The 23,978-nt window shown below is 38.5% G+C and overlaps 1 protein-coding gene across 1 annotated transcript in view; it reads right to left on the bottom strand.

Annotated features, from left to right (window-relative positions):
• Positions 1-23,978, bottom strand: part of LOC104529650 (phosphatidylinositol 3,4,5-trisphosphate-dependent Rac exchanger 1 protein-like) — a 68,641-nt gene that overhangs the window by 36,000 nt on the left and 8,663 nt on the right. Inside the window, 7 exon segments of the mRNA XM_029086492.1 lie at positions 4,636-4,711; positions 9,009-9,058; positions 9,769-9,872; positions 13,437-13,537; positions 17,736-17,883; positions 21,294-21,443; positions 22,429-22,544. Coding sequence (XP_028942325.1) covers positions 4,636-4,711; positions 9,009-9,058; positions 9,769-9,872; positions 13,437-13,537; positions 17,736-17,883; positions 21,294-21,443; positions 22,429-22,544 — 745 coding nt within the window.

Below are 23,978 nucleotides of genomic sequence, written 5' to 3' on the forward strand. Positions count from 1 at the left end.
TAAACACTGGTCACTTGAGGCAAGATTACCTGCTTCCCAGTCCCCAAACGGACACAAGAGAACCTGGGATCTGCTATCTCACTCAGAGCAGTTGGTCATCTCATTCCAACAGACAGGGGACCTGCTGCTTTGGCAGAGGAGCAATTTCAGTCCTACTAAATTAGAAACTGTACCCTACACAAGTATCACACCTTCTTTTTTTCCCCTGTATCTGAAGAACTAGATATCCTGAAGCTCTAGCAGCAACTGCAGAGTAGCATACTGACTTCGTTTTATGCAAAGCAGCTTGCAGACCAAGAGTCCTCTGATCTTGTCAGCAGAACATCAGTCCTACTTCAAGTCCTACTAAGGACAGCAGTAGCTATTTGCCAGGCAAATACTGGCAAAGAACATCGCTATGGTGTAAAGATACTATTTAAATACAGGATAAAACAGGATCAGCTCTTGCCGATCAGCAGCACTACTGGCTCTTGTTGAAGAGACTTTCTGAGAGCAAAAAAAAAAGGCATGACATTTACTAATTAAGCACTAAATACTGCTGTCTTGGTAGGAAAAAGACGAAGACGGTTCTGGAGGAACTGTATGATTATGTAATCACACAAGGAAAGCCAAGAAAAGGGCTTTAATAAACCTGAAGTTTAACTTCTCCTATAAACTAATTTCAAGTCTTCTTAAGTCTTTCCTCATTTTTAACATCCTGTCATGAGACAATTCTCAACACTCACTTTGTGTTACTTTATGGGATAAATGGGTAGTTTATTTTACCAGGGCTGGGACTTAAAAAACTAATTTATTCTTTCAACGGTAAATAAACTGGAGGATAAATGCCTTCTAATATTACTCTCTTAACCTCTAGTAATCTACTTTTGGTTGAGGCAACAAAATCTTTCTGTAGGAAGGCTCTAAACCAGGCTACTCCTGATGATCTTAACTTGGCCTCAAAACATTCCCCTAACAAAACAACATTCTCTAATTATAAAATATAACTTAAAATAGGTAATTTCAGCTCACCTGTAAGTACTTCTAAATGTTATGCAGCAATTTATCCAAATACAATTAAAGCAGTAACAAAAATCTTAAGAAAAAAAGAATGACTTAAAATCAACAATCTTGACAGAATGTCTCTCTCATAACTCTTTCATACAGAAATTGGATGTGAAACTAGATATACTAGTTTTGACAAGATAATTTAGGTTTATTCAAATACAATCACTGAATTTGAGTCAGCAGCATTATAGAAACAGTTTACAGTCAGTACCATAGTGAAGGATCATGTCCAGAGCACACTATTATTACTATTTCCACCATTACTATTATTACTGTTGTCTAGTTCTGGCAATAATATGACATTTAAATCCCTAATCATGGTCCATGGATGATTGTTTTGAAATGCAAAAGCTCAATAATTAAGATGGTCTCTGACCTACATTGTTTATAACCTACATGTAGGAGGTTGTAAAAGCAGATGAACACAGATAAGTTAAAAACAGCCACTTTTAAATATTTTGTTGATATGATGGAAAAGGAGATTTTTAAGATTATGAAGTGCTCTGTCCAAATGGGAAGGAAGCCTAAGGTAATGCAATGCACAAGAGCTGCAATATATACTGCAACAGAAAGAAGGAATGTACGGAAGGATGGATGAATGGAAAGAGGTAAGAGACCTACTGGAGCAAAAGCTCTAAAGAATCTTACCAGCAGGTTTCTGTTTGCATTTGTCCCTTTACTTCCATTCTACTTTTCATAAAATTAGCATTTTAAGTTTCTTAGACTTAGGAGTGGGGATTCAACTGATAGTGTTCCATCACAGATAATTTCTGGAGGTCTGGATAGAAATCTTCAGCCAGATGACAAAAGTACTGTTTTTGTGCCAGTGCAGTATTCCAGTGCACTCTCAGTAGCACCCAAGATCCTATGAAATACGAAAGCTCTGACAATTATAAGTAAGGCCTGTGTTCGTTTTTGTTCTCAGCCTGCTGGCAGTGAGAAAAAACTTAGGCTGCAAAATGAAATTGAGAAGGTCCAAAATCAATGAAAGAATGAGCCCCTTCCCTTCAAGTATTACCTCTAAATATACATTGGGACCATAATATAATTCACAGACACTTTCAGTCTAAATCCATGGATACAGATCACATATTTCTCCTTTCAGGTTCTGACTGCTGAAACTACTTCTCTGTTACATTCAAAGTGTCACTGAAGTAGTGCCTATAGAGAACTCGAACACAGCATTATGTTTTCCAGGATCTGCCTTTGTGCTTCCAGAAGAGGCATAAACACTTCCATCTCCAATTAGCACTTATGGTCACATGTGCTTCTCTCCATCACCAAACTTAATGCTTTCTTTTAGTCTCATGCACAATTTGCTTAAGACATACTACGGGGATAACTGCAATAGAATCCAGCTACTGCAAAGAACTATAAACAATAAAAAGACATCAAGCAAATTCAGCATTAAATCTCCAAGTCATTAGGAAATCCCTTGACCAGCCTCTCTCACATGCAAAAACTCCCCCACAGTGTGTAATCTGTGCTAGCATATCACAGGGCACTTTATTAATAAACCTGATAGAGATGCTCAGCTCCTGCAGATCTCTGATGTCTACAGAGCCAAAAATGCACTGCGCATCTAATAACAGCGCTCTTAATGCCTATCCAGTCTCAGACTCTGAGTGCATACAATACACAGGGGATAATAACATATATCACATTTGAATACAACTGTTCAAATGTACGTAAGATTAAGCCTTGTTGAGGATACAACTTATCCTTGTCAGAAATACAATAGCCAAAAGTTTCCAGGTAGGAGGATCAGGGTACAAAATACAGCTGATGCTGTTTGATTATAAAACAAGTTCTTACTCTTCTGCTCTTTTCAGTCTTATGAATATTTGTAAAGGTCAAAAAAATGAAAACCAGCTTTCTCACTAGGGAGGGCTCCCACTGGCATTTATAGTCTAAATTGCAAACAGAAATGAGAGAGATTATCCTTCAAGACAGTCATCCCTATGCCACTAAATCTAACAGAAACAATAGTCCTCATTTCTTTTGTGCAACATTTCTAAACTAAAATCATGATGCAAACTGATTGTCAGAAACAGAAATAAATATATCCCAGTATTTTTGTGTAACAGGTAGTTATCAAATCAGACACCATCTCCAAGATTTTCAAGAACAGATATCTAAAGTTAAAATGAAAGGTAGATATTTGAGTAAATAAATGCACTACTTTACAAAGAGATGAGTATTCATTAGCTTCCACTAAAATCTGTTGTAGCTGATACGGCCAAAGTATGAATGGTTGCTAGAAACTAGTTCAATCTAGCATGAAAACTCCAAGCAAATCCCCATGAAAATTATTATTTGTAAGGATCTGTGAGCAAAGATCCATGTAGCCACATAGACAGGAACTCATCTAAGTCACAGACAGTGATTTAAATGTTAAACAATGTTCCCCTTTAACTGGGCACAGAAGAAATTCACCTCATCTTTGCATCTGTATACATATATGTATGCACCTATATAAATTACAGAATCTTCTGTATTTCTGAATCTGGCTTTAGCACATTCTGGTTCAATTTTAATGTAAAGTTCAGGAGAACTAACAGCCAGATCAACCTACTACAATGAAGAAAAACGGAGAAGGAAATGAGCTTCCTTTTCCAGACCAAGAGCCGATGTTTAACCTTGCTATCTGAGTCTGCCTACAGCTCTATGATTAATTATTATATTGGTTGATTAGATTGATTTCATCTCTTTTCTTTGTCCAAAGCAGACTTTTTTCCCCCCTCAGCTTTCCATGAATAAGACCCCATTAAATCACATGTAACTGACATGACAACCTCAGTACTAATATCCTTGTTGTCCTCTATGCTCTTAACAGGAAAACAACTGACTACTCCATTCTCATTCAATTATTTGGCAGAAAACAACCTTAAATCATATCAATCTTATTAATGTAGGAGGATGTCAAATGCAATTGCAGGAAACATTTCTGAAGGACAACATCTCTGGTGTTCAGAGGCCTGATTCTCATTCAAACTAGCCTCTCTCTGTGTCATTTTGGCAGTATAGGACTTAATGTGATTATGAATCAGACCATAATTTAAGACAAAACCAGAATGTGCATTTTACTCTACGATGGTGAGCAACATGGAACACTCTCCCTTTAGACTGTTTTATACTATCAAAGGTAAATTTTTAACTTCCCAAGCTACAGGCTCTTCTCTGTACTTACAAGGTAAATATGAGGCAACTATGATTACTTGACAATGGTGTAGTTTTTGGTGTAAAACTCCGGATTCATTTTTCAATAAAAATGTACGACACCTATACAAGTTTAAATGAGATCAACATTGCTTTAAATGTCTTCAGAAAGTCACAAGAAATAGAAAAGATCCCAGAGAACAACCAGTTCACCACTCCTAAGGCTAACAAAGGACTTTCTTCCTCTTTATGCTGCCAAATAATAAGTTTTCACCAAATGAACAATAACAGAAAGCATAAAATTTTAAGTTCAAAGAATCAGAATATATTTAATTATGCTCTCTAGATAAATGTGTTTTATTTACTTTTAAATGGAACTGAAAAATTAAGCTACTTGTCAAAGACAGCGGTATCTTCAAATTTTCTTACCTGTGCAATAAGCCAATCCACTAGTTTACTTGCAGGGATTACTGATTTGTAGGTCTTTAGGTGGTAGTCCCGGTCTCTAATTAAGAAAGAGAATTCAGGGAAAATCAGGACAAAAAGGTAAACTCTATTTTTTTTTAACACTCTGTAACATATACATAATAATATATATAACAAACCTATATATACTATAGTGACCTGATATTATGAAGTTGAAGAAAAAAGAAGAATTATAGATGGGGGGGAAAAAAAAGAGAGAGACTCCCAGCCACAAATAAATAAGACAAAGAATGGGAAGCAGATATCCTTTTTCTCTAGAGGAAAGCACTAGTTTTTAAACTTTTCTAACAACTCAAGCCATCTTCAGGGAGCTCATACTCCTGCCAGAGGCAACCAGGACATTCTTTTCACAGCTGAGCTGCTTCTTTAACTCAGGTTAGAATATTGCCACCATCAGTCCTGTTGAAAATCACATTGTTCTGGCTGGAAATCATCTTCTAGTTTCCATCTTAAATCCATTCATGTCCAGTTTACGTTTATTGGCTCAGTGCCAGCCCCATCTATAAGCCTAAGTAGTTCTTCTCTAGCCTTTACCCATCAAGGTATTCATGTGCCCACTTTTTCTTAGACTTGTTAAATTAAGCACCTTCTAGCCTCCTCTCTCAAGAGAGGTTTTCCTGATTCTCCACACCTGTTCAGATTTTACTTCCTTTAGCAAAATATCACAGAGCAGCCAGATACAAATGGAGAACACAGTGTTCTTTTATGGCATGAGATATTTCAGCCATTGGAAATAAAAAAAAAAAAAAAAGAAGTGTTGTATTTAGGTCTTGTAATACAACTTGCACCATCTCACACACAGCCCTCGCAGAGAGCAGCACTGTTCCTGAAATGAGGAAAAGAAACCCTATTGTAACTTGCTGCATTTAGCAGTTTTTTCCATTCCTCTTCTCAGAGCCACGGAGATAATTGATGTTTTTAGTCTTTCATAAAATACTTCTAAAGAATTTTGATACAAATATAAGAGGACTATGTAGCTCAGGACATTGGGCTCTAACACCTTTCACCTCCAGGTCACTGGATTTAATCCAGCTCATGAGAGAAAGAAAAGCTCTTTCCATTTTAAGGCTGTTTACTGGCCCGCATGAAATAAGTTTGGTGGTCTTGATCCAGTTCCTAGTTCCACATCACAAAAGCTGTTACCACAATTAATTTGCCTTAGTTGGCTCCTTCTTGCTGAGAGTCTCAGTAGAGAGGCCAAATGCTGAATGGCTATGAAGAATTAATTCCTCTCTCACCCTTGGAGGTGGTCCTTCTATTTCAAACTTGAGGTCCACTGGCATGACTATGGAAGGAAACTTTCACAGCCACTGTGACTGTTTTACAGTCCGGATGTATCTATACAGCAGCTCAGGAGGAGACTTTATTCTTCAGTTCTATCAAATAAAGCTTTTTCATTAGCACCACAACATTTGATAATTCCTTTTTTCTAAAAATCTAAAATCAAACCATCATCTAAAATTAATCCTACTCATGTTTTCCTTTTACTAACCACCTACACATACAAATATGTGGTGACTTGATTTTTATAAACAAATGCAGCAGAAATGCCTGTGTGTTTGCAGAATGCAGGGTGTGAAAAATTAGAAAGGGAAGTGGGACTTTCAGAACTTGGAAAAAAAATCCACCCCACCCCCCAAACATGACAGCATTTCCAGAAATGTGCATCCTCAGAACAAAAGCTTTCCTCATAGTGCTCACACACATTTTTCTACTTGTCTTACAGTAATGTGCTAAACCCAGCACAAAACTGTGGGAGTTTTCTGGGCAGTTTTTCCCCTCACACTCTTATCTTGAGAAAATGTGCTTTTGAAATGTCAGAACAATAAAGTAAAGCATTAAAATATTGAGTACTAATGAGGAGGGGTTTCCAGATTGTGAAAAGCAACTCCCAACATTTTAACACAGTTGCTGACGTAGAGCTTGAGTTTTGAATAAGCTGGCATCAGGATCTTGGTCCAAGGCCCAGTCTTCCACTGCTCATAGTTAAACACTTGTCAGGATGAATATTTCAACATTAGTTCACTGACATTTCCCCCCATTTTAACTTTGCCTGAACAAGAGCAGAGCATGATCATAGAATGTTATCCAGAATCACAAGCTTCAGGTGAATGGTCAAATACAGATGTGGGAACTACTGAAATGTTGGCAGAACCTTACTGCTTCACAGGAACCAGAGGAATATAATGTTCTTCACAAGGTCTAGCCCATCTGTGCATTCAAGTATTGTCCATCACATGTGTAAGTGTGAGCAAGTTCTCCCACCATCGCAACTTCCACAAAGTAGATCAGAGACATATTCAGAACCTTCTCTACCTCTAAGATTTTTCAAAATGTTTTACTTTTTATGTATCATCCCTCAAAGTAGCATGCTTTGTTTCCAGTGGAGTACATCATCTTATCCTCAAACTACATCAGTGTCAGAGTTTACTTAAAGAAAATGATAAAAGCAAAGGCTACATGGATTCAGGGAAGACAACTGAGCAAAATTACGTTCCAAGATTGTCAGCAAAATAATTGAATTTTGAACTTTATGATTCCTTCAGATCCTCTTGGCACATGCACCTGCTACTCCAAGCAGTTTTGATGATTTTCTAGAAGGGAGGTTGCACCAGAAAAGTAGGCTTCATCAACCTTGCTAGCATGATTGTAGGGATCAGCAGCCTGAAGATGCCAGATAAAGCAGCAGTCCAAAGGCACAGCAGAAAGCAATAGGCTTTGCACAACTAACTCGGCTAAAAGCTAGCTCCTTTAGGCTAACATTAGGCTTGCCAGAGGCAAAAAGACCTGATAATGAGACATTAAAGGATGTCAGCCTGGGAGATTCAGTTCTCTACCAGGGAGATAAAAGGAAGAGTGAGTAGGAAAGGGAATGGCAGGAAGAGGAGCATGAACATACTGAGAACATTAAGTCTATCCAGAAGGATCCTAAAATTTCTGAGTGCTAGTTTTCACTGGTCACACACAGTTTAGATTCATGCTGTCACTAAAACAGATTAATTCTGATGCTGGAAGATTCTCCAGCTGAAATTCTATTACAAAAATAGCACATTGATAAAACACAAGACAGGCCTATGGTAGTTACTTTGTCCTTGCTGATCCCCTAAAGCATAAGACTACATCCCCTTCAGTTTGTGGGTACCCTGAGGTCAGTGAAATTTTTTCAGCTTCTCTTGTCATTATTCCTCCTCTGCATGTGAACTGCCATCTCAAGGGCTGAAATGTGTATATGCAAATACACATATGCACACAGATAACCATTTTGCCTGTCGTAGGCTGCATCGTTCCTGCTCTGTCCATACCCTTTAGGTGAACTGCAACGCATACTATTGTAGAACAGCCATTCTGGGCAAAAATAGAGATCTAATCAGGCAAATTTATGACTGATGAACTGTAACTATCTTTGCTTCTCCTTTTAGCATGACAATCACCTTTCAGTGAAACATCTGCTGTACAACTCAGGGCAAGAGGTCAGTTTTATTGAATTTGAGGCTCCAGTCATGCCCACCAGAGCTATTTTTTTCCCATTAATTTTTTGTATGTCAAAATGAAGTTCTCTTAAGTGAAAATGCCTGATTTTTCAACCATAAACACCTAAACAGAACACCTGCATGGCTCAGGGTGGTTTCCATTATAGGCCAGAAATGTTCATCTGATGTCACAGTAAGGCAACAACATCTGAAAATCATCTCCTGGGATCTAGGAAGAATTAACTAGCACTTGCAGATTATCTAAATTCTTTAGCATTTATTAATAGAGACCTAAATTCTGAAGATTCCACACAAATTTTTTAAGGTTTTTTCTAAATTACAGCTTCAGGTTTTATTCCACTTCAGATTGGCTTTTGTTTGTTTGAGGTGCTTGGGATGAAAGAATCCTAGCATCACACTGGAATCTGTTTACATCACTTTAGCATTTGTTTACATTTTCTACAACCCAAATAATACAGCAGCTACAATCACACTGCCCGATCTGCCCTGAATCAGTAGTCACTTATTAATCACGCCCACTTTAATGAACAGAAAATGCCAAAGTAAACAAATAAACTTGAGTCATGCTAACAGCTCTCATGAACTGACAGAGGAAGCAAAGGTCAGGAAGACTGTAACAGCAGCTTTTCACTCTCCCAGAACCCAGTTCCAACATCCTCCAGCAGAAGTACAACTACAGATCTAAACTGTGGAGATAGTAAAAGAGCCAAGAAAATGCAGAGAATTACTGTTTATAATAAGAAAGAAGAAAGGTTTCAGCAGTAACATATAATCCTTTAACAAAGCCAGATAATGTATACAAGGGGATCGTGAAGGTGAACTTACTTTACCACTGGAGTATATAGGCAGTGTAGTCGGCAGTAGAGCCTCACACCCTGAAGAAGGAAAGATGCGTGGTGTTATCAGGTTTTTTCCTTTTCAAAGAAACACTGACTACCTAAAGCAAGCAAAACCTGGACACTGATGTCTCTACTCAGCTGGAATTACCTATCGATTAACTGTTTTTCAAAACTGTTCCTTTATCCTGTCAAATAGTCTTTCTTCTTCCCCTGCTTTCAGGAGCCAAAAAATCTGTTCTTTTATCTCTGATCACCTCCATTCCAACATTTTCTCCATTAATCCTTCCTCACAATTAACCTATGAACTGATGTTCGTAAGAAGAAATCAAATTTATTAAAAGGAATATGGGCAAATATGGGATCGAGAGAAATCATTTGACATACAATTATCAGGAATGACAGTTAAATATTGCTCTCTTCTATCTCCCTGAACCATAATGCCCAGATTTTCAGCAGACATGTTGTATTATGGCCTATTGTTTTCTTTGACGACCTTTTGTTACTATATTAGGATTGTAATCAGCAGCCTTGGGTGCAGTCACAACTGTATTGCTATTTATTTCTAAGTTCTGCATCCTCTCCCTAGAGGGAATGTCTCCTATGACACTAGGATGGATAACTTAATACAACAAAGATAAACAGCATTAGGGACCGACCTCCTGTACAACAGGTCAACGACATTCAGAGGCAGAGCAAATTCTTTTGATGCAAATCACAAGGTTCCAACTAAGAACGATAATACAAACCTTGGACATGATGTCTTCCAATTCACTTCTTGGCTTGTACGTTCCATCATCATAGCGAAATCTGTACATCACCTGCTCATTCTTAAACTGGTGCTTGTCTGAAACTAAAACACCAGTATGATGATTAAAATTAGTCTTTTCTCCCCTGTCATGTTCTTCATAGGCCAGTTGGTATGTCTACACCTCAGTATTTGCTGGCACCTATCATTTTCTGAAGGGAGGACTCAGCTTTTCAAACTTCCCCTTATTGTGTATATATGTGCTTGCGTGCATATCTGAATAGCTCCGCCACAAAAAGCAGTTTTCTAAAATACTGCAGCTCCAATAAAATTGAAATTTCTTCCTTGTACACCAGATACAATTTACATAAGGCTTTGGAAACAGTCCTTGTGAAGGTAATTGGGACCATCTGACTTATTTCGATAAGTTTTTAACAAAGTGCCTGCAAATTCCCACAACAGTTATCACAGCACTAAAGTAATTTTTGCAGTTACCCAAAGTTCTGCAACTCCAAAAGCAGAAGCATGCTGGCTGGAGGAACTACAGCTGCTAGAGGTATTCTTCTACCATGGTTCTTGTATTTACCAGTGAGTTCCTTCTAAAAACTAAATAATACTTTTGAGAGATTGCTTTGTCACCCAAAATAGTTGTTCCACAGTAAGGCAGTTAAAATCTTATTGGGTAATGCTATATACTGATAGGCTAGAAAAGAGTTAAAAACCATACCCAGTTTCAAACAAATTTATCCAATACACCAGACTGGAAGAGGGTTGAAGTCTATATGCAATTATATGTAGGTTTATCCTATCTCTATTCTAAGGTAAAGTATATCAATAGAACATGGAGGTGGGAAACCCTCATACTGAAGATAGTAATTTAGTAACTAGTAGAAATTATTTATTTCACTAATTAGTAAATAAGTGGTAATCGTAATTAAAAAGTGTCAATGACTGTTCAAACCCAAAATAAGTAATAAAGTATCTTCCAGATTTTACAGTATATAGTACAGAAATGTCATTGTTCACAGCTTCATTTGATGGAGACCAGTTACAACTACGTAGAGATGGAGGAGGAAATGTAGAGAAAAGCAAGCAGAGCAGACAGCAGGTACAGTGGGGTAGCTTAGTCACTGTGATCTCTCCTGCCTTTGCCAGTGCAACAAAACTATGGCCAGACCTTTGTGCTGGAGCACCCTTGAATATTTTGGATGCAGTATTCCACAGTGTAGGCACAGCATTTTGATCAACTCAGAGAAAAAACAGATTTATGCTATTTAAGATGCATTTTTGCCTCAGTTTGATTAACCTGCGAAAACTGATTGCACTGGATGACTAAAGACAATTAAACTAGCTTAGGCAGACCCAGAAGTACCAGGACCATTTGAGATTTAGTCTGCCCCTTGCAGAGTGGGCAGGATAATAGTTTAGAAAGCAGATATCAGAAATTCTTAAGATCTTCCCTCATGACATAGGACATCCCGGTCTATGAATATTTAATTAAATGATTCTTGCTTTTGGTGATATTTTCCCTTAATTTCACAGCATAAAACAAAATTTGCAGGATCTGATGTATATCCTTTTCTATACAGTGGAATCTCTAAGATGTGTGAGCTATTGACTTCTTTTGAGTGTCTGCATGCTTTGGATTTTGTATTTCTAAATCCAACTGAGAAAGCACCTTTTGTGTCTGGCACACAGGTCGGGTTCTGATCGCTTCTGCTCTCTGTGACAGGTACCAGAACATGCACATCAGCAGTCCAGATAAAACAGCCAGAATTAAAGGAGATACAAGGGAAACTGAGTGATAAAACACACCGAGCTCAGCATTTAGCAATCTTCTATGACCCTACTTCTCAGGCAGGCTGAGAGATTAGCAATTTTCACCTGACAGTAATGTTATGCCAAGTGAAAACAAAAGATAAAAGATATTGCCTAATGTAGAATAGAGGTAAGGGCTTCATTATAGTGCTTAAGTTTTAAGTTCTTGCTACATTAGCAGCCACATAATAGGATATTTTAATATCTAATGATTTATCAAAATCTCAAGGGATATTTCCTTAAGAAAATGCAGCATTGCAAATACCTTCCAACGTCTAACAAGAACTGCCATTGTGGACACTAACATCAGGAACTCTAAAACCAAACCAGACGCATCTTACTCAGGGCATTTGAATAAGGGGAGCAGTAAATATAACAGCACAACTTTCCTTGAGCTGTAAATCTGCGTTTAGAGAAAAAGGACACTGCTGAAAGTGTCAAAATATGAAGTTATGGCAAGGTAGGGAGTCATCATGAAATAACAAGTCTCAGGAGAGCTTTTTGCACCAACAGTGCAGGTGGACACACTCAGAACATAGGCAAGTGAGGGTGCGAGTGCAAAAAAGCATTCTTCGTCCAAAGGGGGATCCCTGCACTTTGGAGCCAGGGTGTTTCAGTTCCCAAAGCCACAGTTACGGCTTCAAAAGCGCCCTCAAGTACTCAAAAGTGTTCAGTGCTTTTGAGCTCAAGCTCAAAGCTTTTCAGAGTCTGAACGTGCCTGAAAGTACGTCTTGGTATCTGGAGGTGGAGGTATATGTGCATGAAGGATTATGGTACTGCTCACATTAGGTTTCTCTATGTGTTAATTAAAAGAAGATAACAAACATAATTTCTTAACAATGTTATTGTCACCTGAAAGACAAGTTTGTGGAGCTGAGTTACCAAGAGACTAAAGCAAGATTAGCCTAGTTAAATGGCTCCCCTATTTAAATTGGTTTCCAAGAGATTGTATGGAAATGTAGACCACTAGTGACTTAAGATTTATGTATCTTATTCCTTTGATGTGCATTCTGCAGCTAAACTCACTTGAAAGCTGAAATTGGGGCACTTGCTGTTTAACTAAAATATGACTATGTTCCTCTGTCTGCATAATGTAATATGAAAATAATAGGAAATAGCAGGACAAATCTGAATTTAAAGGACATAATCTCGAGAAAGATCTTATTTTAGCAGAAATACGGATAGCACAGAAAATTTCCAAACAAGCATCTTGTGCTACTTTGGTCATGCAGCACTTTTGTGTGCAGTATCGTGCTCTTCTAAAATACCCCTCACCACAACACTTCAAGGTCATCCGCTGGGTGCACTGAAGAAATACAGTGCATCACTATTTTAAAGAGAGAAAATTTTTGCCAAATGAGCTGGAAAGAACAAATCCCACAACAAACCCTCCATCATCTCTTTTCTTCATGACAAGCAGTCTCATTAGAAATAACGACCCATCTCCTGGAGCCCCTCACTCTGTTCGGATCTATGCCCCACTCTAAAAGAGCAGTGCTTGACTACCCTCTGTATTGCTGATGTCTCATATGGAAAGCTGTATTTACTGATCACTACAGATTTTCAAACACACAAAGTACAAGGGAGTATACACCTGATATAGTCCACAACATTGCAGAGAAATCACACAACTGCAGGCATAAACACTTTCAGGATACCAAACAAGTCCTGTTTTCATGACATAAATTTGCCCACTTCTTAATCCCAAAAGTCATTAAACATTTTGAGGATTTGGTGGCTATGGTACAGGAAAGTATTTGAATATCACGTGAACAGCTGCAGTCAGTTTTCCACCCTCATTTCCCACGCATCACTGAAATCTGACATCTCTTTATGGCATGGAGCACTCACCGTGATGAATAATTCCATTTTCCAATAGTGCCTGTCCCAGGTTGACCCCTTCCTCTGGTTTGCTTATCTCTCCAATCTCTGTGAGCCATGATACAAACTCACTGCAAAGGGAAGCAGAACAGAAACAATCAGCTTTTTCGCTCTGAATATAAGCAGACACATAGCTCTGCAAGTCATCAGCCAACCACAGGAGACTCTCTCCTTGAAGCAAGCATGAAAACTTTTGTAAGTGATGATACCTCTACTAGTTGGCTCAATTTCCTACATTTCTGGAGGAAAAGCTCTGCAGAAGATCCAGATCTCCTATCCATGACTTTTCCTGCCATTGTCCTTAGCTCATCATAATTAGCATGCACACAAAAGGAAAGAAGACCTGGCAGGATCTATAAAGATGCTGCAAATCCTTATTTTATTGAGCAATCCAGACATCCAAGGGGGGAAAGGAAAGCAAGATTAACTGATGACCTTAAAAACAACAAGCTGGACAGTAGAAAACAGTTACTTCTATCCAAGCCATCCCTCCAAGCAGTGTTCGTGGTCTGACTTAGTCACATACGCTCACCTTTCTTCACTGGGTCTGATTTCTGCCCACCCACCCCTGCCCCCCAGCACTGGCTTCAATGGAATCACAGCAGGACTTGGGATAGAAGATTCAAACTACTGAATTCAAGCACAGAGCAGTAAGAGAGAGCACAAGTCCCACTGACAGGTTACTTTAAGGTTATTTACTGGAGTTGGTGCCTGGCAGATACATAAACAATGTTTCTAACTTATAGACAAAAGGTGCTAAGTGTCTGCTCATGCAACACAAAACAAAACTCCCTGGTGAGGGGCAGAGCTGCACATATGGGCAGAATAAAAGCCAAAAATGGATAGATATGTAGGATGTTACTCAATTAGAAACAGTAAGTACAGAAAAATGGACATTGCAAGCCTGATGAATACAGCACTGCCAAAGCCCTAGGGGGCTGAGTTGTTTGCCAGGTTAATTAGTGATTATACTAGAAATGTGTTAAATTCATAGAGAAGAACAAAAGGAATATATCTAAGTAGAGCAACATATGGGAAATCTGAGTTCAATAAACCACTTGGGTGCTTGCCAATGTACAGAGGGTTGCTGCTTATCAAAACCAGTATCCATGCCTCCACTTGTGGGCTCTAAACGAAGTATTTTTAGTCTCTTCATGTTTACCAGAGCTGACTCATCTAAGCTGTAGGCAGCATTTGCATTTTGCCTTTAGAATAACAACAATTTCAATACTGAAAACTTTGGTTTGCTGAGGGGCTCCTCTGTAACTGTCTTACTGTAGAAAAAGCAGCAGAATCTATTCAACTATGCCAGGGGAATCCCATGGAAACCAGCAGAGTTTCGTAAAACTCCTGAAGCCAGGGTACTGTAGTGATGAGTCAGACTATCTCCTAAGGAAAGCCCATTCTCAATTTCCCAGTGATTCTGAGCTGTTTCCAGAAGTATTCAAAAGCTGACACAGAATATAAACTGCAGAGGGAGGAGAAGTAAGAATGATCCTCCACAGCCATCACTGAGAACACAAGAGACATTCTGTGGAGTGCCCTGTCACAGACATGCTGGCTGATGACTGGAATCATGTTAAGTACCCAGGGAAGATGCCCAGTGGCTATATATTTTTTCATCAAGTGCAATGTGTCTATGGCAGTCGACAGCACTTAAACAGCTGCCCAAAACTTTAGCAGAACATTGCTACCCTGTTAGCTTTCCTGCTTCTTTTATTTGTAACTGTGTCCCTGGAGTTTATTTGGATTGTAAATGCAAGGTAAACTTCTTAAATGTTTGAAATTGTGAGCTGAAAAAGGAAAATAATGGAATGCTACTCTCACAGCCCTGAAGCTTCAGAACCATGGGATGGTTTTCTTAAGAGCTACTTTAAGACTTCTGTGGCATTTGACTCATAAGAAAAACCAGTAATCATTCACTCTGAAGGCTTTATAAGCACTAAGTGCATGATCCAGAAATATTCCAAGACATTTTTTAGGCACATGCTGGACTCTTGCTAAAAAGGCATCAACTCAAAAAGTGGATGGCAAAGCTTGATTTTTTTTCCTTATCTTCTCCTAAGCAGTTCTCCAGTATGAATGAGACTATCCTCACTTCCCAGTGCTGCTAGGCTCAGTTCTCATCTGGCACGCAAGTCAGGACACCATCTTCTGACACTGTATCTCTGAAATTAAGGGACTTGGAACAGCTGGGTTTCTCTTCAACAAATACACAGGAAAATCCAACCCATCCAGGTTTGTGCAATCGGACCAGATATGTTTGCAATGTCCTGAGGCAAACAGATCCTCTCTATTACAAGCTCAGTACAGTTCAAGGTTTTGCAATCAGTTTAGTGCAGTGCTGAAAAGCAGCATGGCAAGCATATCATTTACATACACTGGCACCAACACACACCTTTGCCATTGTATCACTAGTCACGTGCCTGAATACCAGTACACTGAGGAGTGGGTAGGAAAGTGGATTTGCTCTCAAGCAAGTCAGTTGCTTAAGTTAAGTTCAATAAACAGCCTTATAAATAAATGCATGTGGTATTTCTGAAGATATCAGGATTAGTTCATGGTTTTGTCTTTTTTTTCCTGCAAGCACATTTTATCTCTAGAATTACTAGATGCTATCTGATATTCAAAGGCCAAGAGAAAAAATTATTTTTTGTGGCTTTAGTGTTACTCTCAGCTGCATGTAGCAGAAAACCACTAAGTACATCTCAGCACAGTTATTACTGACTCCCTTAGGCAGGAATATCTGAAAAAACAAATAGGTCACAGCCAATGTGCATTGTTCAGTGGAAACCCCAGCAATGATATGAAAAGTCTGTGAGTCACGACTGGATTGTACTGATTGAGTTGCACTCAACTGAGTTGTCCAGGACAGTACCAACAAGTGGAAAAGATATCAGCAGGGTTTTCTTCTATGGGGAAGGCTGGAATGTTAGCAGAAATAATGGTTTTGTCAGAGATCAGGATACCTGTAGATATCTCAGTCTGGGCTCAGTCACCCATTGGCAAAGTTAGGTCGAATTCTCACTACTGGAGTGGCAGGTGACTGTCAAGCAAACTGAGGGCAGTGAGAAGGACAGACTGTGAAGCATTTAAGAAAACAGATATTTTAAAAGAAAAAGTAGTAGCAGGAAATCCCAGGTAAGACTTGAGATTAAGCAAAATATCAGGGAATCCACAACAGACAGATATATCAGCACTGGAAGAACATAAGTTTCTGGTCTGGTACTTCTTGTTGCATGGAAAATAAGAAATGCTGTATCACGCCTCCAAAATTAGAGCTTAAAGGTCGCAATCTGAATCCAGTAAAATCAGCTGGTGGGGTCTGGGGCGTGTGTGTGAGAACAAAAAAGCAACCAAATCTCCAAAAACCAAGATAGTTTTTTTTATAACTGAAATATTGCCAGTCTACACCACCCGATTGCCTTCTGTCAGGCAGAAGGACAATGCATCATTTCCACACCCTGTATACAAGGAATGCTGCCTGCAAACTGCCGTTAACAGACCAGGGGGAGGGAAAGGAAATGAATGGATAATCGGCCCCTCAGAACTTTTTTTCCTCTCACAGCTGATCATTTCAATCATAAAACAGCTGAGGTGGAAAAGTCTTCTCAGGTCAACTAATGTGTCTCCCTGTGTGCCAGGCAGGACATTTCCCTCCAACAGCCCCACTGCTACTGTATCTAATCTCCAATCTGATTCATCCATGGGGTCTCTCTTCTACTGCCTCACACATGTCATTCTTAAGGATCATTTTGTCTAGCAAAAGAGGTTTTTTCCAGACAATAAAACCCTATACTTCTAACAAACGTGTCAGGTCTCCTGATGCACAAAATTTCTTTTGTGTCTGTTACATTGATGAACAGGAAACTTCTAAATTCGAACCGGAGACTTCGACAGTCCTGCTGGATTGAAACATCACCTGGTAAGCATTTGCTTGTACACAAAAGAGGATACAGGTTAGGCCACCAGCAGCCCTGAGCTTGTGGGAGTTAAGGTATTTTTCCTTATTCCTTTTGTTCATTTGAAACAGCTGTTATGAGTTACTGTACAACAGAATGAGCTGTCACTATACAGCCTGCATATGGCGTGAAATAGAAATCATTGATTAACTTTAATAAATCACAACTGTAATGGGGGTTACAGCCTTTGCAATGAAGCTGCATTGAAGCACATCTGATCTGACCTCACAATGCCATACCCAGAAAATCCAGAGTCCCTTCTTTTAACTGGTATGAAAGGGCCTTTTCAATTCAAAATGCCACTTACTTGCCAAGAAAGCACTTGGGAACAGTACTTAATTTTCTCCTCCTGTCTTTGATAAGGTTCACTTTCTTGCTCATCATCATTTGGTACAGCTTCTCTCCTTTCTCTGCAATCATGACGTACGCATCCCTCTCCATTCCCAGTTTCAAACCTGGAATACAAAGCCAAAATTCCTCCAGATCCTTATCATCAGATAAAGCATTTGCTCAAAGTCAAAAGCTGAGGCCAAATAGACAAAGTGGTAGAAACACAGAAACTAACTGACTTATTTTCCAAATAAGGGAGAAATTGGGCCATTTATGACACAAAGCTCTCCCTGGTGAGTTTAGCACTGAGATGCTTGCAGCTTTTCTTCTCCATTTTAAAAAGTAACTTTAAACTTACGGTTACATCACATCACATAAAGCAGAATGGTTTACAGAACATAGAGAAGTTCCAAACAAAGCAGGATAAAACATCTACCTTCTGAAACTGAGTTCCTGTTGCAATTTCATTTTTGACCCTGAAATAACTGCCAGCATAAGACTTGTTGTTCAAGTGCTTGGCAGAGCAGATGACTTTTTGAGTGTTCTATTACTTGAAGCCAAAAATACAAAACTGCTGAAATAAAATTCACATCCTTAAATAAATTAAAACTAAACAGGAATATTATTTTCTCATCCTTTCTTAATTAGCCTATTTACTAATACTCCGAGGCTAAAAATACAGTTTAACAATTACATTGTCCAGCCAATTAAAGAAATACTGAATGATTCAAGGATACATCACTGGATGTAGAGAAATTTTCATGTCCACTTTGCATAAGTTTCCACATAGCTCATGTTAACTTGAAAATTGCTGCAGTCAGGAGGATGATCTCTGAAAACAATAGGTGTCTATGTTACAGCTATCATCATAACTGGCATTTTCTGGCACTCTTCCCTTTAGATCTGCAAATTGCTTTAGGAGGACAGCGTAAGAGAAAAGCTATTTTGCTGCTGTAGATGTTTTGTCTCTTCTGGCCTGGACAAATCATTTTGTTTTCTGGCTATGTTACTCTAGAATTTGCAGATCTAAACAACTCTGGAGTCCAAAACAGGGGCACAGATTTCAGACATCTCTAAGATTAGCTTGAAAACATGCAGCCTGAATTGGTCCTGTACTTATGTGCCTAATTTTTACAGAGATTGACAGTAGGCAGAATTTAAGTGATCAATGTAAGGCTAGAAAATGAAAGTTGTACATTCTTTGGGAAGAGCAGTTCACCCTAACTGGACATAAATCCTGTTGCTTTATGGTAAGATACTGAAATAAATTAACAGTCTTCTGTGTCATCAGAGCTGCTTTCTAGCTTGTTGAAAACACTTAACGCATTTGTTTTAGGGGCTTGAAATGCACGTTCCAAAAATTAGACTTGCACAATATTTTGTATTTCAAATACAGTATTTCCTTCATATGTCCAATATCTGGCTAAACATTTTGGCTCTGTAAATTCCCTGGCTTATTGCCGTTACTCTTCCATCCCCTTCTCCCTTCAATACTGTGATCCAAGTCAATGCGAACGCCGACACGTGTAGCTGAGGCTGATTTGCAACGTGAACTTGTGACAGAAAACAGCCTGTGTAATAGTATACATGTTTCCTGCTGGTCTTACATCACTGAATTCCCCAGGCTCTGATGTAAATGGCAGGCTGGAATGCACATTCTGCCCAGCTCATCCTACAGAATTGGGAATCGCACCAAGCTTTCTAATCCAAACACTGATATCTCCGTGACTTTGCAAGTACCTTGATCCAAAGGAGATTTTCCAATAAGGCCTGGAATGTCTGCCAGAATATCTGTGCTTATCCTGAGTGCCTGTCATCGGCTGCCACATCATAAAACTATGTGACAAAAAGCATCAGGAAGAAAACACTCCTACTAGCCAATGCTGCATAGAAAACTTTGAGAAACTTTCTATTAAGGAATAGTTCTTTTTCCTTCCTAATATTTATTTCGGTCACCACCCCATATTCTTAAGCTCCCTGTTCATATATGGTCTGTTTTTCTAATCCTGTCTTTTTACTTCTTATTGAACCTTCTCTCCCCTCACACATTTTACCTGATGCACAGGAAATTCTACAGAGCATTTCTGACCTCACAAAGCGAAAACTCACTGTGAAATGGAGACTCACTGGATCTTTTAGAGGTATGATTTAGCACTTGGAGAGTAACAGTAAGAGCCAAGAAATGTATTTTATTAAAAGAATATATCACGTGGAAGATCAGGATCCTTACAGGAGAGTAGGATGCAGAACTGACTAATAAGCACAGATCATCAGCTGAGAATGGTAAAACACTTCCTTTTAATAAAAATAAAAAAAAAAATAAAAATTGATTCTCTCTGTTGCCTTCAGTTAGTTCTTTTGAATTTACACCATGTCTGATCTACATTTTGAAAGTAATATCCTTGCTATTATCAAAAAGTATATTTGTGTTCATATATGATAAGGTCTGTTGGAAATGGTTTATTTCTTTGGTAACAAATAACACCACAATGTGCATTTTGTTTGGCAGATTAGATGCAAAGTATTTTAACTTAAAAACTAAGGTCTGGATTTCAAAGGACATTAAAGGATTTGTACTCTGTTTTCATTAAACTTCAGTGACAAATCTGTAATTTTCTTAAAATATTTTAAAAATCTAAAGCATTATTGCTTACCAAGTACAAATTCTGAAGACACACTACTAAAAAAGGGTTTCAGGCTGACCTCTTTCAAAATTAGCATAGATGAGCAATTACACCTTTACTGGAGTTGCATGTGCGGAGAGGGGAACCACTCTGGAAACTCAGGCACAGTATGTTTTAAAATAACCATCACTTCCTCCGGCAATGAGCTATTATTTTTCCCTCTGAGCAAACAGGGAAGCAGGTTCAGTTGTGACTGATAGTTCTCACTTTTAAAGGAACTCAGAACTTTTATCACCCACCCTGATTCATGGCTTTGTGAGCCTGCTACTATTGTACAATACCATTTAAAGATAAGCTTGGTTTTTGTTTCACTCCACAATAAAAGATAAAAGTGACAAGAACTGGCGTATGTTTGTACTGTTCTCTATTTCTAGAGTTTTTCTCCACGACCTGTTCTATTTATTTCAAGATCATGGGGGACAAATTTGTGAGAATGAGTTTTTGCCATTGCCTCTGAAAAAGGCTGCATGCTGGATTTTCTTCTTTCCTTTTACTGATAAATACAAATACAACTTTATCTTATTTACAAATAAAAGATCAAAAAATAGAATTGATTAAAAGTAATTTTTTCACTGTAATTCAGTGCATCAAAGAAACTGACTCTGGCTAATACAAATATTTGATAAATATACTGACACAAGTCCATAAAAACCCCAAGGTACATGCTCAGAAAATATTTGGTTTTAATCATTTGATTTTCTTTGTCATTAGGATTTTAATTGATTTTAACTCCGCCCGTGGAGGAAAAACTGCAACCTTTTCTTTTTCTCTCAGGCACTTATATATGCAAATACATTTCTCCTTTGTACACAAGTTCATTCAGTGCACTGGAAAATACATTATCCACTTACTCTCTCTCTGCTCCCTTTCCTTGATTATAGCATCCAGCCATTTCTGTTTGTCCTCTGCAGTCTTGGCCATACAGACAAACCATTTGTTTTTGGCTGTGTTGTGTATCTTCCAGCCATTTGTCACAGTGTAGCCGTTGCTGTGGTAATCTGCTGTAAAAACCCAAAGCACAATGCACACAGTGAATAGAAGGACCACTACTTTAATCATCAGTGTGGGATACTTTAATTAAAATTTTCATCTTTGAAGAGCCTGAATTCTGGAGGTATTCCTCATGCATCAGTCTTACTGACTGTCCCGTGACTGGTTGTTACTTATCACTCTGGAAGTACAAATATTAATAGAAATATCCCTGGCTGGGCTGTTCAACTGACTGAATGTTTCAATTCTAAGAGTGATGCTTTGTAATTTCACCTCAGGAGAAGAACTGAAATATTTAAATACAATGATATCAGTGAAGAAGTCTATGATGTTTGTTCGGGTTATTTGTTCAGAATTTTCTTGGGACACACTAACTTCTTGCACTGAAAGGATTTCTGTCCACAGGACATGGGAACTCTTTAAATGTCAACTTTTTAAAGCACGTAATACTAATTCCTGACTTATTACAATACGAGCAGGGGCTGGCATGGCCTTTGTGGATGAAATCAGAAACCCATCCAGTCTTCCTGCCTGTGTCAGAACACAAGAACTGTAACACAACTGCATTCCCATATTTTGTTCATGGCTACATTCCATGCTACTGATTTGATGCTAAGACTAATATTTAGTAGCATTCTAAAATGAGAAGAAGATCCAGAAGTTCTGTTATTGTAGCTGTAATGGCTTGAGATGTAAGAAAAGAAACGATGGGAAGAAGATAAAGTATCTTTTACTAAATTAGCTTGGATTAGGAGAAAAAATAGACAAGCTTTGGGGTACACAAACTCTTCATAAGGTCCTTTCAGAAAGAAGGACTAGTGCCTGAAAGCATGTCCAGTCTTTCAACTGTGTAGGTTGGTCTAACAATGAAGGCATTAGAAGTTACATAGCTTACTTCAGATTTCATTAAAGGAGATGGACGGGTACTTTTGTAACAACTTCTAAGACAAGATCTGGACCTGCTGAGTTGTTAAAAGATAGTATTTGGTCTCTTACCTGTTCCATCTTCCACATTCTCCACCTCCATGACTTCTGTATTTATTCGGCCCCTGAAGATGTACAGGGACCCGTTGATGGACTTTGTCCGTTTAGATGTTTTTTTCCCAGTAACTCTGCAATTAGGATTTAGACTGTTAGCAACACAGCAGCAAATACTGTAACATATACATGCGTAAATCAGTCTGAAATATAACTACTAGAAAAGGATTCCAATATAGTGTTTTGCAGTATTTGACCATGTCTCTGATGTTAAATAATTGGAATACTCAATCAGCTCACAAAGACAAGTGTATAGCGGTGTCAGCACAGTGATAAAAAGCTTATTTTGCAAGATTATGTGAAGACTGGGGCACCTTCAAGATTTACATTCTTGACAAGTAATTGATTCAAATGCCAGTACAACTGAACTGCACGTGGCTTTGGAATGAAAACTGCAGTATCACCTGACATAACGTTACATTTGCCTCCTTTGTTTGGCACAGCTTTAATAAATTTGTGGTATGTGTACCAACTTCCAAATATGAAATGAAAAATGTAAAGAGGCTAGTGTCACACGGTGTGTCACACGGTGTGTCCTATGTGTGTTAAATGTCATCGTATGTGGCATTTGTAAAGGTGCTGTGGTGATTTTGCATCGGTTCACATCCTTATCCGTAAGCTTTGTAGTGTCTCTGTTGAAGTGCCTTCTAAATAATTGTATGTGGCATTTGTAAAGGTGTTGCTGTGGTGATTTTGCATCAGTTCACATCCTTATCCATAAGCTTTATAGTGTCTCTGTTGAAGTGCCTTCTAAATAATTTCAGGAAAGCACTTTTCATTGCTAGTTATGTTCTGATTTTTAGGTCTAGAATAGGTTTAAAACTACCCAACTGACACCTGCTGAGGTTTAATATCTAAGAACAACACTGCTATGCGAACCAAAACACAACTGGTCAAACGATCATCACTTGAGATGGCAGGTGTCCAAACTCTGTACAGTGAAGGGATTGCTGTGGCAACTCGCCAGGAGCTCATAAGATTCAAGGAATATTGCAATAAAAAACAGCTGGGAGGAAATTTCTGTCAAAGTGACATATCTATGATAAACTGAGGTGAGAAGAGAATCACCAAGTTTTTCTGAACAATTTTTCCTTTAGTGACAAATGTACCTTTAGTGATGATCATATATTTACATCCAATCAGAATGACAGGGACTGAGCTCTTGGAGCTATTAGATCATTTCCTAAAGAAAACTGCTGGAGTCAAAAGAAAAGCTGTCCTGGCAGCCTTGGTGAAACCCTTTAAATACTCTGACCATTTCCCCACATGAAACGTATCATTCCTGACATCAGGATTCAATTTAAACAGCAGTCTATGATCCTGCTAAAAACACAAAACAATACTCAGCCCTGAAAATTTATGTCATCAGTTTGTCAGACTTCCCTAAGCTTCTACAAAAGATGAGATTGCAGTCTCAGATTTAAAAATCACACATCTAATTCTGATTCTAAACACACTGCAAATTGGTCTCAACAACACTACTCCTAATTTATGCTATTGTGAATAGA

This window comes from Antrostomus carolinensis, unplaced genomic scaffold (assembly GCF_000700745.2).
Source record: "Antrostomus carolinensis isolate BGI_N321 unplaced genomic scaffold, ASM70074v2 scaffold17148, whole genome shotgun sequence".
NCBI classification, from domain to species: Eukaryota; Metazoa; Chordata; class Aves; order Caprimulgiformes; family Caprimulgidae; genus Antrostomus; species Antrostomus carolinensis.